Genomic DNA, 15,696 nt, shown 5'->3' with positions numbered 1-15,696 from the left:
GCCCTGTGTTCTGGAAGCCCTGAGCTGAGTGTTACACTGTCTGCCTTCCTCCCCCACCTCTGAGTTCCTTGTGGGCAGGGCCAGGTCCCCGAGGCCAGCATGAGGCTGCCAGCTGACAACAGCACCAGGGAAAGGAGGGGGGCACCGAGACCCAGCCCAAGGGATCCTGCCTCTGAGAGGAGAGTTACCAGTCAGAGCCACAGGTGCTCCTGTCTCAGGGCCCTGCTGAGCCAGCTTTGAGCCATGAGAATTGGGGATAGTGAACCAAGGTCCCCCAGCCTCAGTACCACAAGGAGCAGTGTCCCGACTGCCGTGCACAGCAGGCAGGCCCCCACCCTGGGAGCGTCAGCCTGACCCTGCCGCTGCGAGCCATGTGGACCCTCTCCTTCCTCTTCTCTCCTGCGCCCGAAGGCTGCCTGGCTCTGCAGCCAAAGTCACCGTCCCTACCCAGTCCTAGGCAGGGACCTAATGGTCCTGGCTGCTCTGGGAACAGGACACCTTGGAGGCCCGGCTGTGGCAGGTGTTGCAGCCCAGGCAGGAGAGCCCTGTGAGGTGTGGAGGCCATCTTGGGGGCTGCAGGCTCTGAGGTGGCAATGTGGGGACCAACACCCTGGGTCTGGTCCCCCAGATCTGGGCCAAGGCTGCCGCCCAGGGCAGGTATGTCTGATTTAGTAGCCCCCAGGAGTGAGACCTGGGCAGGGCCTTTGTCACCTAGAGGTGGGAGAGCCAGGGCGCCCCTCTTTCTGACCTCAGCTTTCCCACGTCTGGGTGACAGAAATCTCACAGCTGACACTGGGATGGCTGAAGCTTGGGTTCCCCTCTGGGAATGCCTCTGCCCACCGGGTGCCAGTTATTTCTCTCCCCCACCCTCAGTGAGCTCAGTGAGGGCTGTAGCCCCTGTTCTGTCCATAGGCCCCAGAGAGGAGAACAGAATCCCAAACCTCTCCAAGCTTCCTCTGGCTCAGGGAGGCTGCTTCCTGGGGCGGCAGCTGTGGCTGGAGAAGACACAGCCTGGCTGGCTCTGGCTTCTGCAGAGGAAGGGGAAGGGCAGGGATGCAGGGAGCCACGGCTGATGCCCACTCTCCTTGGAGTGGTCTGACCAGAGGCAGAGCCACACTAGAGCTACACACAAAGCCAGGCGTGCCAGGGAACCTCCAGACACGAACCTGGGTGAGGTGCTCCCCACTGGGACATGCCCCCAGGCACCTACAGGGACAGCTATAAAGGCCCTCTTGGGGAGGGGCCTCCATCCTCAGCCTTGAATGCACACATGCACCTCTTCAAGGCCAGGGATGAGCGTGTGTCCAAGATGAGCAGGCGTCCAGAGAAACAGAGCCGCCGGAGCGGGAACCACGAGGAGGCCTGCACAGACCACACGGTCCAGTCCCAGACCAGCCTGTGAAATGGTTGTGCCCACTGTGTTGATAGAAATAAGAGACGAGCTGGAAAATCTCTCCAGGGAATGGGAAGCTAAGAAAGTGGCACTGTGGATTTGTAAAACCACCAAGTAGAACCTCCAGAAATGAAAAACATGAATAACTGAAATGAAAACCTCAGCGGCTGTATGTGGCGGCTGAATAGACACAGGAGGGAATTAGTGAGTTGGAAGACAGATGATGCGCAGTGTAGCAGGGAGAGCGCAGCAACCACGGAGGGTGTGGGGAGGGGTGGCAGGGCCCGCTGCAGGCCTGGGTGGCACAGGGTGTGGGGAGGGGCGGCAGGGCCTGCTGCAGGCCTGTGGTGGCACAGGGTGGGGGAGGAGTGACAGTGCCCGTTGCAGGCCTGGGGTGGCACAGGGTGCAGGGAGGGGTGGTTGGGTCTGTTGCAGGCCTGAGGTGGCACAAGGCATGGTGGGGGGTGACAGGGCCACTGCAGGCCTGAGGTAGCACAGGTCTGAGAAACAAACCCGGAGGGAGAAAACAGAGAGAATGGGCAGAGAAATGTTTTAAAAAAAAAAATAGTTGAGAATTTTTCAGAACTGGTGAAGTACACCAATCCACAGATGTGAGATTCCCTGAGGATCCTAAGAAGGATTCCTAAGAAGGAACTCCACACCCAGACACACCTCAGGGAAACCGCAGAAAGCCAAAGTCAAAGAGAAAATCTTAAAGAGCCGGGGAAAAGAAAGCAATTTTTTTTTTCTAACCAATGGAGCGGCTCCCGGACTGACAGCCAGTTCCCAATACCAGCAGGAAGACAGAGCAGAGCGGCAGCATCCCTTGTGCCCAGGAAAAGGCTGCCTGCCAACATTCCATCCACGGCCCCAGTACCTCTCAAGGAGCAGAAGCCAAGTCTGAGACACGAGGATTAGGGGCCAGGAAATCGGTGGGGCAGTGCACAGGAGCATGAGATGAAAGAGCTGTTGTATCCAGTGGGTTGGGAAAAGCAGGAGAATCCACACCCTAGATAGGAACTTGGATGCCAGGGTGGGGACGGGGTGTTATGGGGATGGGGTGCGAAGTGGGGTTAAGGGGCCCAACTTGGCTGCAGAGAGCAAGGCCGGGGAGGGACACCAGGGACCCCAGGTTCCCGAGACCAAAAGGCAGAAGGAGGAGAAACAGTCTAACCCAGATTCTTTCCACCGGTGTCTTTTATTAATGAATGCAAAATACAGTACTAACTGACAGAGCATGCATCAGAGACAAAAGGAATGCAAGCTACAGAAACCAGGAATGGAGGGCCTCATCATGTCTGAGGTAGCGTAAGACGGTGTCGGGGTGGACCCGGGGGCGGAGATGAGCACCGGCTGCACTGGGGCATCATCCCGGCCCACCTGGGACTATGGGCCGTGGGAGGGCTCAGGGTGGTGTGGTGGCCACACTGCGATAAATGGATTTTTAAAACACTTCATAGCCCCGAATTTGTTTCAGCTCCCTCTTCGTGGACACAACTTCAGGGTTCCCTTGTCACTGGCTTGCGGTGGTGGTCTCCCCACTTGCAGAGTCTGGTCTCCACAGGACACCGTCCTTCCCTTCCCTTCCAAGGGGCAGGCCCCACGCACCCTCACCCAAAAAATAAAGGAGCTTTGTGTTGAAAACGCCAAGGCAGCCGTCCAGGGAGCTGGAGGCCAAGTGCGTTAAGAAAGACCCTTTTTCTCTATAAAAATAGTTTCGCTTTATAAAAGGGGGGATGCTCCTCTCACATGGGGGAAGGACGTGTGAAAAACGTTCTAAGTGGAGTTCCACGGGGCGGGGCTGGGTGGACACCGTGGTATGGGGGATCCTCCTCTCAGGCCTACAGGGTTGGGGAGGAGAGGAGGTGCGGGGAGAAACAGACTCCTCATTGTTGGCAGGGGCGGGGGAACAGCGGGGGCTGGGGAGAGGTGAGGCCGGCCCCTCTAGGGCACGTGGGCTGGCGGGGAGGGGCCCACGGCCAGGCCTGCACGCAGGCGCTCAGTTGAGCAAGGTTCCGTAGAGCTGGGCCTTGGTGAGGCTGTCCTTGCGGCTCAGCCCCGAGCCACCAGTCCGCGGAAAGGCCTGCTGGGGGCTGAGGCGGGCGGCAGGATGCATTTCCGGGGAGGCCTCCATGGAGCTTGGCTCCAAGGAGTCCCTGGAACCCTGCTCGGGCTCAGGGCTGCTGGCGGCCCCACACAGCTGCACCCCGAGCCTGTCCCCGTCCCCCCCCTCGCTGGGTGCGTAACCGGGCAGTGGGTCAGCCGAGCGGCCGGGGCTGAGGCTCAGGTCGCCGCCCGCCCGCAGGAAGCAGGGCTCTGCCAGGTGGCCCTGGGAGAGGTCGTCCCCCTCGGAGAAGCTGTCGGCCTTGTAGCTGGCGTAGAGCGGGCTGGCGCGGCCGTCGGCCTTCTTGCCCGGGCTGCCCCCGGCCCCGCCGTAGTAGCGTTCAGAGAAGCTGCAGGGGGAGGCGCGGCCGGCAGCGCTCACGGGGTAGGAGTAGGCGCCGATGTCCTCCACGCTCAGGGGACGCCACTGGCCCCTCATGTCCTCCCCGGGGAGCCGGGCGGTCCCCGGCTTGGCCCGCAGGCTCCACAGGTTTGGGGGCATCAGGGCCTGCTGGGGACCCGGAGAGGCCGGGAAGCGGAAGGTCTCGGCCGGGTACGGTGACATGGTCCGCCCGAAGCCTGGGGCCACTTCGGCCTCCAGCGGGGCCGCCACCGCGGCAGTGGCCTTGGCAAAGCGAGGGCTGCCCTCGTAGGTGGCGGCAGGTGGCTTGCGGTCGAAGAGCTCGTCGCGGCTGTTCAGGTAGATCGCCTGCTGCGACGCGGTCAGCGTGCTGGCCTGCGCGTGCTCCTTCTCCTCCGACGTGGCGCTGAAGCTGGAGTAGGAGCTGGACGTGGGCAGTGAGCCCGCGTAGCTGGGGAAGGCCTCGTGCTGGAAGCCCGCCGGGAAGGCCGCCGCCTCGGCCTCCTCCTCCTCCTCCGCCGCGCTGTCAGTGGAGTTCTGGGCCCGCAGGAAGCCCACGTCGGTCACGGGCGCGTCCACGCTAGGTCGCCGGTCTCGCCGCCGCTCCTCTGGGCAGTAGAGGGCTGTGTCACTGCAGTAGATGTCTCCCTTGTAGGGGGGCCGCGGGCCTGGTTTCTCCACCCCGTCGCAGAAGGCCAGGTCGCGGGCCGAGGCATCGGACAGGCGAGAGGACAGGCTGGCGGGGTCTGGCTTCTCCAGCACCTTGGCAATGACGCAGGTGGGGACGCTGTCGGCGTAAGTCGGGTGGCAGAGCGGGGATGGCAGGCTGCAGCCGTGCTTCTCCATGTGCAGGCTCACGCGCTCCTGGAAGTCCGAGGGCAGCTGCAACGGGTGCGAGGAGGGGGACGGCGGGGACAGGGTCACTGTTAGCATGGCGGCCCAGCCCCGGCCCTGAAGCTGAGGACTGATGTTAGCCATGACCGACAGGCAGACAGACGAACGGGGGCCTCCTGGCTTCTCAAATCACACCAGGGGGAGCCTGGATCCAGGATGCTGTACTGAACAAGCTCCCAGGGGTGTGGGTGCTGTGACTGCCTGGGGATCCTGGGTCACCTCTCCCCACCCCACTCTGATTGGGCCCAGGAGAGCCCAGAAGCTGCAGTCGCCTGGAGAAGCCGGAATCCACGTCTGATTCAGGCCCCACTCAAGGCTCCACCCCCCACCCCCACCCCCACCCCACCCATTTTGTGCCCAGCGAGGGGTTGACTTGCTCTCCCAGGCCTGTGGGTTCTATGGGTTCTACTGGGGGCATGACCCACTCCCCAGCCCCCCAGTCATGCTGCTGGAGCGCTCCTGAAGAAGACAGACTCAGAAACAGATGCAACAAAGATTGAGGGCCAGGGCTGAGAGTGCCTGGTGCCATGTGGGGGTGTCCCGCTACTGTTTGATCTATTTTGTGAGTGTCTCAGGCATGGCCCAGGACCAGGGGAAAGGAACACAGGCCCGGCTGGGAGATTGCGTGTGAGGGGAGGGTCGGGGGGCGGGGTGCGCAGGGTGCAGTGACCATAGGCGGGCAGGAGTGGGCCGCTGGCCCATCTGCCGTTGGCATCAGACAGGCCTGGTTCTGGGTCCTGGCTCTGCTACCTGCCTGCCATGTGGCCTCAGCCACGCCCTCTTTCCTGAATGTTTTCTTTCTGAAATAGGCACTGTCAGTCATCGTGCCCAGCCACAGGCTCCTGCGAAGCTTCACAAAGGTCACTCTGCCGTGTCAGCGCTCAGTGGAAGCCAGGACCTGGAGCAGCCCCCCCAAAGGAAACAGAGGGCAACTGGCAGCCGGGGTGGGCCAAAGGGACTCTGGTGAGGGCCAGGGGCTGCCCGGCTGTGTGAGGTGGGGTGCCTTTGACAGCCCCTCCAATGTCATGACCCCACAGGAGCGAGGGGGACAGAGGAGGCCCTGGCTCAGCCGGCATCTTCCTCCTCAAAGATAGGAAATGGCTTTGGGGTGGCACTGGCACAAAAGGAGCCCGGTGGTCCCGGGGCAGGGCGGGCCTGGCTGCGGGGCCACGTTACCTCAGACACCTTGTGGACCCTGCCGTAGGTCTGGCTGCACTGCAGCAGCTGGGCCGCTAGATTGCAGTCCTTCCTATAGAGCTCCTAAAAGACAAGAGAAGGCGTTCGGCGCCGCTCACCCCAGCCAAGTCCCCGCCGCCCTGACCAGCGCCGAGTGGCCAGCAGGGGCAGTGGTGTGCGCAGGGCCTGCTGTGCGCTCAGCAGGACAGGGACCCACTGCTGGCTCCGCCCTCTCTGGGCTCCACACTCTTGCCTGCAAAATGAGAGCCTGGTTCTGACCTGGAGCTGCCGGAGCATGGAGGGCCCTGCCGCTGCCCTAGGTGGTGCCCTCGGGGCCCTGCCAAGATGGGAACCTCCCACAAGTTGGGGGGCAGTGGTAGAAGAAGGAGCCCCAATGGCCCTGAGCTCCCGGGGGCCCCCCAGGCTCGTAGAGCAGGCCTGGTCTCCCTGTCCCTGTCCCTCGGGCTCCCGGCGTCCTTCCAAAGATGACTGGGTGGGAGTGCCAGGCAGGAATGGGAGGCAGGATGAGCCCCCAACACCTTCCACCCTGCACTTCAGACTTGCTGCTCACAACCCCCTTCCACAGTGTGGCTTGGAAACAGTGTGGCTACAGAGCTGGGCAGGGACCGGGCAGGTGTGTGACCCCAGGCCCAGGCGGGCACTGGCTCAGCCTCCTGAGCTGAAAACAGATGCAAACAGTAGGACTCAAGGGGTGTGGCTTCGCCACTGAAAATCTCTGTTGCATGTGCCTGTGTTTGGGGCTTGCATTCCCGCCCTTTCGGGGTCCCCACTGTGAGGGATCTGACAGCTAGCCCTGGGGTGGCCCAGAGGCCCTGTGACCCACCTGAGCTGCCCTATGGCTGCTCCTGGCGAGGGCTGGCCACAGTCCCAACCCAACCAGCACCAGGCATCCTGCTGTCCAGGGAAGGCTGTCTCTGACACAGGCACCTTTCTGTCCCCGCACCACGGCCCTGGAGCCTCCTGCACTGAAGGCTGGTACCCCCAACTTGGCCTACACAGTGGAGGGAGTCGGAGTCGCCAAGCCCCTCTCCATGCCTCCCTGGGCCTCCTAGGAACAGAACAGCACGGCTGCCTGAGAGCTGAGAACTGACCCCCTGTGTGACCCCAGTCGACCGGCTGCCCCTGGCACCAGAGGGCTGCAGGCACTGCTCAGCCAGCCCAGGTCTGCCACTGAGCCCCACCAGCCACAGCCAGGAGCGGCTGCCACTGGGAAGCCGGTGCCATGCCCATAGCCCCTGGGGCACCTGGCTGTACCCAAGCCCGTGGGCTGTCCATGTCTGAGGTGGCCAGCTCTGGGACAGCTGGGAGCCTTTCCTGAGCAGCTGCAGCTGCTGGCTCGGGGAGGAAATGCTCACGGGACACTCTGGCAGAGTGAACAGGTGGAGGCAAGCACTCTGGCCGCCCAGGGCCCGGGGCTGCTGGAGTCGGAGTCCCGAGGTTGAGTTCTGGCTCTGTCTGCGGGAGACCACCTGGGTCACCTGGGAAACCACTCAAGCTGGCCACGCCTTAGTTTCGTCATGTGCAGCATCCCCGCAGAGAGGCCCCCAGGACTAGTGTCCACTGTGTAAGGGGCCTGGCCTTGTCACGTTAAGAAGCACCTCCTGTCCCGAGCCCATGTCCTCCTGTCCTCCTGTTAGAGCCACACTCCTTAGAAGGGTGGTCTGTGCCTGGAACCACCACTCCACTCCACCACCGACCTCCAGTTCCCCAAATCCCAGTGCCTCTCCTTGGCCCTCTGACCTGGTCTCTCAGCAGCTGGCAAGCCAGCTGGCCAGGGCATTGACTGCAGCCCCCTTCTCAAGTGGCTGTCGGGCCACCATACTCGCCTGGTGTCCCCCAGCCTACTGGCCACTCCTTCCCAGGCATCCTTGCTGGTCCCTACTCCGTCCTGGGGCCTCCCTGCTTCTCATCAGCATGCTGCCTCGGCAATCTCTGCCGGCATGCCGGCCTTCACGCTCAACTCCAGACCCAGGCCTCCTGCTGCCCTGGTGACAGCTCCACTCCAAGGGCTCCTGGGCCTCTCCCACCCAGCTCCTGCCCCTCCCCAGCTGTCCTCAGCCAGGAAATGGCAGGCAACTCCTTTTGTTTGGGCTCTGAATCCTGTAGCTGGGTTGGACTCAGCTCTTCTTCTGACAACCCACATTCCTAAATCTTGGTTAGTCCTGTTGATTCTATTTTCAAAACACAACCAGAATCCCAGCCCTCTGCCCAGTTCCACCGTCCCCTGAGCCACCATCATCCTTTGGACTATGGCCCTGGCCTCCTCCTGATCTTCCTGCTCCTGCCATCGTCCCTACAGCCTGTTCCCAGCACAGCAGCCATGTGAGCCCTGGGAAGCTGCACGTGCAATCACGTTGCTCCTCTGTCTGAGAATCTTCCATGGCTCCCCACTGCACTCAGAATAAAGCCCAGGTTTCTGAGAGGGGCTTCTACAACATTGCCTCCTATGGTCTTTCTGACCTCAGACCCTGGCTCCCCCTCCCCCGGGCGCTCTTTGGCCCCTTTGGGGGTCCTCCAAGTTAACCAGGTACAGCTACACACCACGGTTGCTTCTGCCTGGAAGCAATGCTTTTCCCACGGATGTCTGCGTGGCTGGCTCCTTCGCTCCCTCAGGTCCTGGCCCAGCAGTCCCTTCCAGAAGCACCCTCTTGAAATCTGCAGGCCCTGCAGCTGGTGACTCCCTGGTACCGTTCTTCGCTTTCTGTTTCTCTACAGCATTTGACACTTCTAACATACCCCAGAGTTTGCCCCACTCAGATGTGAACTCCACGTGGGCAGAGGTGTTTTTTTTTTTTTTTTTTTGCCTGTGTTGTTCACATCACAATCTTAGGCCTAGTAGAGTCTGGCAAGGAGGGGAAGCTAACTCGTGAGTGCAGAGGCAGCTGGCTGGGGTCTGTGGAGGGCAACTGGGCCCAGCTCACAGGGTCCCCGAAATTAGGCCCCATGGGCAGCCACATGGCTGTGATGCGACACTGGGACTGGCCAAGGGCAGGAGTCCTGAGTGGCCATGACCCCGCCTTGAGGTCAGGAAGCCTTGCCTTGAATGGGATGATATGGCCCCACATCCCCTAGCTCAAGTCCTTACAGCAGAGGGTCTGTTTAAGGACACCCTTGGCGTCTTCAGCGAGGCAGCCCCATCCTTCCCCAACTGCACCAAGTCCTTCTCAAAGCCCTAACCCGCCTGTCCATCCACCTGTACCCTGCACCAAGTCCTTCTCAAAGCCCTGACCGGCCTGTCCATCCACCTGTACCCTGCACCAGCCCCTTGAGCCTGGGGTGGAAGCAGCTGAGCTCAGGCCCCTTCAGAGCCAGAATGGGACTCCCTGCGCATCCTGGGAAGCCCTCGCCTGGGCCCTTCCATGGGCCAAGTGTGCGCGGCACTCACGTTGTCCTCTGACAGCTTGTCGATGGTCACCTTGGCTTCTAGCAGGTGGCTGTTGAGGGCAACAATCTCGTGGCTCAGCGCACGCTTCTCCTCCTCATAGTGCTGGCCCTGGGGGTGGGACAGTGGGAGGAGGAGGCCCGTGGTTGGCTCCCGGCGGGCCAACCCAGTCGCTCGATTGCACCCCCTGTTTTGTCTCTTGTAGCCATGAATGACAAGACACTTAGAGGGCCAAGGGTGTGGGGTTTATGAGCACAGACAGACCCTGGTTCAATTCCTGGGTCCAACACTGCCAAGCCACACAGCCTTGGGGATGTCACTGCCTCTGGGCCTCAGTTTCTCATGTGCAACACAGAGGTGACAGCGTCCTGCCTCAGGAGCTGGGAGTGGGGACGGAGGACAGATGACTTGTGCCTGGCATAGAGCCCAGCCCACCTCACTGGACATATTGGGAAACTGAGGCTCAGAAAGGAAAGGGGCTGTGTCCAGGGACCCAGGCAGAGCTAGGCCCAGCCCCCAGGCCTGCCACCCCCCGTCTCTGACAGCACCACAAAGGTGCGCAGGTTGTTGCTTTCAAAACCATAATGAGTTGGTCACCAAAGTAGAAAGAAAGGAAACCTCTTTATCCTTGTGAGGGAGTGGCACCAGAAACCCATACCCTGTCCCTCTTGGACATGTCCCAGCAGTGCATTCACAGAGAAAATGGCGACCCCACTGAGGTCATCTGCAGGTGGTGTGAGGGTCCCCACAGAGGGGTCCCCATGAGAGATGGAGCTAGGGCTCAAACCTGCCTCTGGCTCACGCAGGGCCTGAATTCGGCCTCTCTATCCTCCTGGTCCCAGGTCCTTGGACTGGCAGGCTGAGCTGGGGGGCCTGTTCCCAGTTTATGTCCTCCGTCCACAGCCCCTCTTACGCACCTCCAGGCCGGAGTGCTCGCACCCGCTGCTCAGGCAGCACAGGGCAGCCCTGGACCCAAGTACTTCCTTAGCCTGAGAGCACCCACCCCGCTCCACAGGTTCCGTGGAGAAAGGGGTGGGACCAGCAAGAACTGTGTCCCAGCTCCTGAGTGGCCCAGGGGTGTCAGCTGGGTGGCTCCCCCAGGGAAGGAGGTGTGGGGTGGGGGAGTGGGTGCTGCGTGGTGACCTCACCATGCGGTACAGCTTGTCCTCCAGCTCCTGGTTGATCCTCTGCAGTGCCATGTAGTTGCTCTGAATCCTGGCAGGAGGCAATGGGGTCACTGCCGTGCCAGGCCTGGCCCTCCCACGACCCTTATGGCCGCACAGCCTGCTGAGCAGGGTGGGGCTGAATTTGGACCTCCTGAGCTCACCCCACCAGCCTCACCCTGGTGGAATGTGTGCCCCTCTGTACACAGCAGAAAACATCCCATTAAAGCAAACTTTTGTAGAAGCCTTTCCCTAGGCCAGGGCCCAGGACTGTATTTCCCCCTCCACCCCGGGACCCCCTGAAGATGAGAAGGGAAGGCTTGTTATTCACAAAAGACTCTGTCCTATCCGCACGCAGAGCCAGTTTACTCACATTCAACCCACAATTCTTACAAACCTGTTATGGGGTTGACAGTTCAAATGCAAATGAGCAGGGAAGAAACTTAACGCTAACTACGTGATGGGCCCCGGGGTGAGGCTGGAGACATCACAGTGAACAAGACTCGGTTCTGCCGGGAAGGAGGAGTGGAGCTGAGTCTCAGGTGGGAATCAGGTGCTTGGAGATTCCACTGCTGGTGGGAGGGGGCTTGGGGATGGTGTCCAGCCTCAGACAACCTATGTGTCGTGTTATGGCCCCTGTCTTGCCAATAGGGAAACTGAGGTGAAACTTTAATTACTTAAAGCAGTAACTGGCAGGGCCCAGAGCTTTTAACTGAGGTCTGACTGCATCGCCCAAGCTTGGTTTCCACATGAATGGAGGGTGACATTCAAAACACCCAGGAGGTGGGGCTGTTCCGAGAGGGACAAACCCTCTCCCTATGGCAAGTCCTCCCTGGGGGCAACACCAGCCGATTCTCTACAAATATCTAAAACAAATCAAGCCAACAGCAAAGGTTGCATGCTTCTTGCATTTTCCGTTTAAGAAGATGGGAAAGTGCGTATTACATTTCAGAAAAACATCCATTTTAAATGTGCACAAGAAAACTGCTTTCAGAAAAGTTCGGTGTTTGAGGGGGTCCGGCACACCTTGATCGACACTTCATTAGCCCGCACGCGCTCAAGGGAATGGTCCCTAAACTGCTTCATCTCCGGGCTAGACACAGCTTTTCCCATCAGGATCCAGGGGACCATGGCTGGGCCCCGGGTGGACCAGTCTGGGTCTGGAGATCTGCCGGGTTCAAATCCTGGCTCAGCTGCTCCAAAGTGTGACTTTGGAGGAAGAGTTTCCCCTCCCAGAACCTCTGGACTCCCCATCTGAGTGGGGTCAACAGCCAGGGTGGGAGGGGGGCACCGCGTGCGGCTTCCCGGGCCTCGCGCCCTGCCCCGCCCCGGCCCTCGCCCCGCCCCGGCCCTCGCCCCGCCCCGGCCCTCGCCCCGCCCAGCCCCGCCCTGGCCCGGCCCTCGCCCCGCCCCTTACCTGCGCAGCTTCTCCGTGACCTTCTCCAGCTCCTCCTGCGCGCGCCGCAGCTCGATCTCCAGGTAGTGGCGCGTGGAGTCGAACTCGGTCTCGAGCTTCTCGAGCTTGTGTGTGGTGTAGGACAGCCGCTTGCGCAGCTCGCCCTTCTGCTCCTGCAGCGCGCTGCAACGACATGGCGGCGGCGGGCCGGGCCGCGGCGCTGAGCGGGGGAAACTGAGGCCCGCAGGCCAGCCGGGGCGTGCCGCACTAACACGCGAGTACCTGCGCGCTCGCGCACACACACACACACACACACACACACAGCCTCCCGGGCGTCACTGAAGACCACGGCGCCCCAGAGTCAGGGACTCTGACCCTGAGCCAGTCTGGCCTAGGCGGTTCTTCAGACTCCACCAGTACCCCTCTCACAGGTAAATCCCAGGTGGTGGCTGGAGGAGTCCTTGACCCCAGAACCTGGCCAGTGTGTTGGGGGCAGTTTAAAGGACCCAGGTATAAAGAGCGCCCATCAGCACCCAGGCTGTCTATCACAGAGCTGGCCCTGGGTGGCACAGGTGACTGGGGCCCTCACTCCTGCTCCTCCCCAGTGCTAGGGTGGGATCGCAGAGGCCCAGAGTCAGCAGTGCCACACCCAAGACCAGACCTGCTTTCCCCAAAATGGCTGTGTGGCCCCGGTACCCTGGGTCACTTCTCTGGGCCAGAGAGAGGTTTGGTGGCAATGGCGCATGCCCAGGCAGTGTCCACCACCATGGCCAGTGAGGCGGCACGCAGCACGTGAAACCTGGTGAAGTCCTTGGCCTGCTCAAGTTCCCCTTCCTCCAGGAAGCCTTCCAGAAGCCCAGACAGTTCTTGAGGCTCTATCTTCTTCCCCCAGAATGGGGTCTCCTGGAGGGTAGGACCCAGGATGCAGAGCCCCACATGCTCAGGAAACAGAGACGCACCATGACCCACTCTTCTGAACCGTCTGCCCACAATTCACCTGAACTAAAGCTGTGCAAAGGCAGGAGGACTGTGTGGGGGCCTCCAACAGGGACGGCTCGGAGTTCCCTAAGGCAGGGGCTACACTTCCTGTTGGCTGGGTCAGAGCGGGGTCGCAGCCAGCAGTTCTTTCCTTGCAATGGCTGCACAGCCCAGGGGCTATCTGGGACCAACACCTTTTGGATTGTGTTGCTGTGAGATGGGGGCGGGACGGGACAGAAGTCCCGGGTGTCATGCAGGAAACTTGAGGTGTGGGAGAGGGCCTGGAACCCTGACTCTGCCCAGATGTGCTGTGGGACCTTGGGCAAGAGCCCCCATTCTTGTGACATTCCCAACCCAAACCCAAGTGAGGGGAGTAGAGGGCAGGCAGGAGGTTCCCAGTCCCCCTGGGGCCACCACTGTCCCCCAGCCCCGAGCAGAGGCATCTTCTGCCTGGGCCCCGTGAGTAAACCACATGTGGCACCACGGGCACACACCCAGCAAGCCTCCAGGAAGCACTCTTGGATTCCTGCCCAGGGCTATATTTTTAAGAACAAATAAAAATAAAGCGTTGCTTACGTTTTTGAGAACCTTAGAGAAGGGCAGGGCGGGTCTTCCCAAGAATCAGTCCCCACAAGAGGATGTAGAGTAACAAGCAAAGAGGGAAGCCCTGAGGCAAAGTGCCACAGCTGCCCACGCGGGTCTGCCTCCGGGAGTGCTCTCTGAGACAGTGCTCAGGTCTCCTTCCACCTCCTCCAGGCAGCCTTCCGTGGCCGCCCCACTTCTAGCACTCCATAGCTACAGGTCCCAGGCTGCTTCCGAGCACAGACCTGTCCTCCCCAGGGAGGTGGTGAGCTTCCTGGGGACTCCTATGCCATCCTGGGCTTCCAGGCCAGGCACAAGGGGCTGCACAGCAGCCCCTGAAGTCGACTCTTCCCGCAGGGGCTCCTGGTGTACCCACAGCCCTCGGGAAGAGGTGAGGGCGTCGTCCATCCACCCACGTGGCCACCTCAGCCCCGAGTCCTCACCGCTTCTCCAGCCATACCCCAGGCCTCACTGAACAGCCTCAGGCCCTTGCTATTCTGAGACCTGCACCCCCAGCTCACTGTGCCCCCTCACCCAGCCCTGCCCCTCCTGGGCACCCTGAGGTTCCTACCCTCGCCTCTCAGAGCCAGCAACCTGTCTGAGACCTCACAGCCAGGAGTAAGACAAACCCTGCCCCTGCCCCGGGAGCCTGCGGTCCAGAGGGGAGGCAGACAATGAGCTAGGCAGGGATTCTCCACGGGGCAGATGTGGGAGGGGAGGACGAAGGGGCTGTGGGGTGGGCTCGGGGCAGACATCTCACAAGTCAGGCAGCTTCATAGAGCCTCAGTTTACCCCTGGCCTTTGGATGGCCTTCCAGATACAGCAGTCGACTCCCTGCTCCACCAGCCCTTAAATACTGCTCCCCCTCCCCAAGTCCCTCACACCCAACCACCTGCTACACCCAACCAATCTTTGGGCCAGCAGTGCCCCCAGCCCCTGACTCTCGCACCCCTCCCTGCCTCAGTGTCCGCTTGCTGCTGGCACTGGGCCATGGACACGCACCCCGTCCCCAGGCATAGCTGATGCCCCACACTTGGCCGCCCCAGGGTTCCTGCCACATCTTTCCCCACCTCTGCTGGTCCGGCGCTCACATCACAGGCCCCTCCCGACCTCGCCCGGGCTGTTTCCTGGGGCCCCGGTTTGCACCTGCACCCCTGCCCTGCACGCTCAGGCCGAATCCACTCCAAGCCAGCTGCACAAGGACCCCTCCCAGGCTTCCATCCGACTCCAGCAGGGTGTCTGTCAGGCTCCATACCCTCACCACGTCCAGCCACCCACCTATGGCCCTCAGGCATCTCCACACCCAACCCGTCCAATGCAGCCACATCCACCACACCCTCACTGCCCTCCATGTTCCCCACCCTGGGGGTGGGCCTGGTGACCCCTCTTTACCCCTCACAGCCCTGTCACTAAGTCCTGGGGGTTCAGCTTCTCACACCTCTGAACGTGTCCCCTCTGCCCGGTCCAGGCTGTGTACCTAGGGTCTGTGGTCGCCCAGACAGTACCTCCTTCCCTGTCCAGTGTCCCCCACACCAGGCAATAACCCGAGCCCTGCCACAGCAGCCTCAGTCTCCACATCTGCAGAACGGGGTGGTGCACCCCAACACGGGGGCAAGGCTGTTGCTGGTCCACATTCTACATGGTAGCACCCTCCACACAGTGGACAGTGTCAGAGGCGGCACTGTGTGGGCTGGGGCCACCAGGCCACTGGGAATCTGGGGGAAACTGCTGGAGGCCTGTGGCTCAGAGGCCTCTGCCCCCTGCCCTGGGTGAAAAGGTGTCCTGGCAAGGGCTGAGATGGGTCAGGGAGTCCCCAGTGTGTGGAAACAGCTCCTTAGCAGACCCACAGGGAGGGGTGTGGTGCCCAGAGCAGCCAGGGCCACGCCCTCCAGGCTGGGGCCTCCCTTCCAGGTCTAGGGGCCTGGGGGTTTCTGCTGGGCTTGCTGCCTGGTGAGTTACACCAGGATCTGGGGCTAACCGGCAGTGCGTGTGCGTGTGCGCGTGTGTGCGCGCCTGCGCACGTGCTTCTTGGCTCCCTCCTTGCCTGTGGGAATTCCCTGGACTGGGGTGAGTGCCCAGCTCCCCTGGCACATGGTGGGGCCTCGAGGGATCTCCCTTCTGCCTTCCACCGAGAGCCCCTTCTGGCCTCTTGCAGCGGGTCCAAGCCCAAGGAAGGAGCCCTTGGCTGGGCTGCTGGGCTGAGGGCTGTGCGGCTGTGCTGCCGGCCCATGCCTTCACTTTCACCTT

The 15,696-nt window shown here is 61.6% G+C and overlaps 1 protein-coding gene across 19 annotated transcripts in view; it reads right to left on the bottom strand.

Moving 5' to 3' along the window:
- Positions 1-2,572: 2,572 nt before the first annotated feature.
- The window catches only part of BEGAIN (brain enriched guanylate kinase associated), a 50,506-nt gene continuing 37,382 nt past the window's right edge, over positions 2,573-15,696 (bottom strand). For 13 of the 19 annotated variants that reach the window (XM_063645479.1, XM_055288162.2, XM_055288173.2 and 10 more), the window contains 5 exons: positions 11,911-12,072; positions 10,479-10,545; positions 9,334-9,441; positions 5,928-6,011; positions 2,573-4,739 (listed from right to left, as the gene is read on the bottom strand). In XM_063645479.1, coding sequence (XP_063501549.1) covers positions 3,393-4,739; positions 5,928-6,011; positions 9,334-9,441; positions 10,479-10,545; positions 11,911-12,072 — 1,768 coding nt within the window. In that variant the 3' untranslated portion in view covers positions 2,573-3,392. The remainder of the gene's footprint in view (positions 4,740-5,927; positions 6,012-9,333; positions 9,442-10,478; positions 10,546-11,910; positions 12,073-15,696) is intronic. The other 6 variants (XM_055288169.2, XM_055288165.1, XM_055288170.1 and 3 more) reach the window with 3 other exon arrangements.

This window comes from Symphalangus syndactylus, chromosome 8 (assembly GCF_028878055.3).
Source record: "Symphalangus syndactylus isolate Jambi chromosome 8, NHGRI_mSymSyn1-v2.1_pri, whole genome shotgun sequence".
Taxonomy (NCBI): domain Eukaryota; kingdom Metazoa; phylum Chordata; class Mammalia; order Primates; family Hylobatidae; genus Symphalangus; species Symphalangus syndactylus.
The sequence above is the reverse complement of the archived record's forward strand: the minus strand, read 5'-3'. Positions and strand labels throughout refer to the sequence as shown.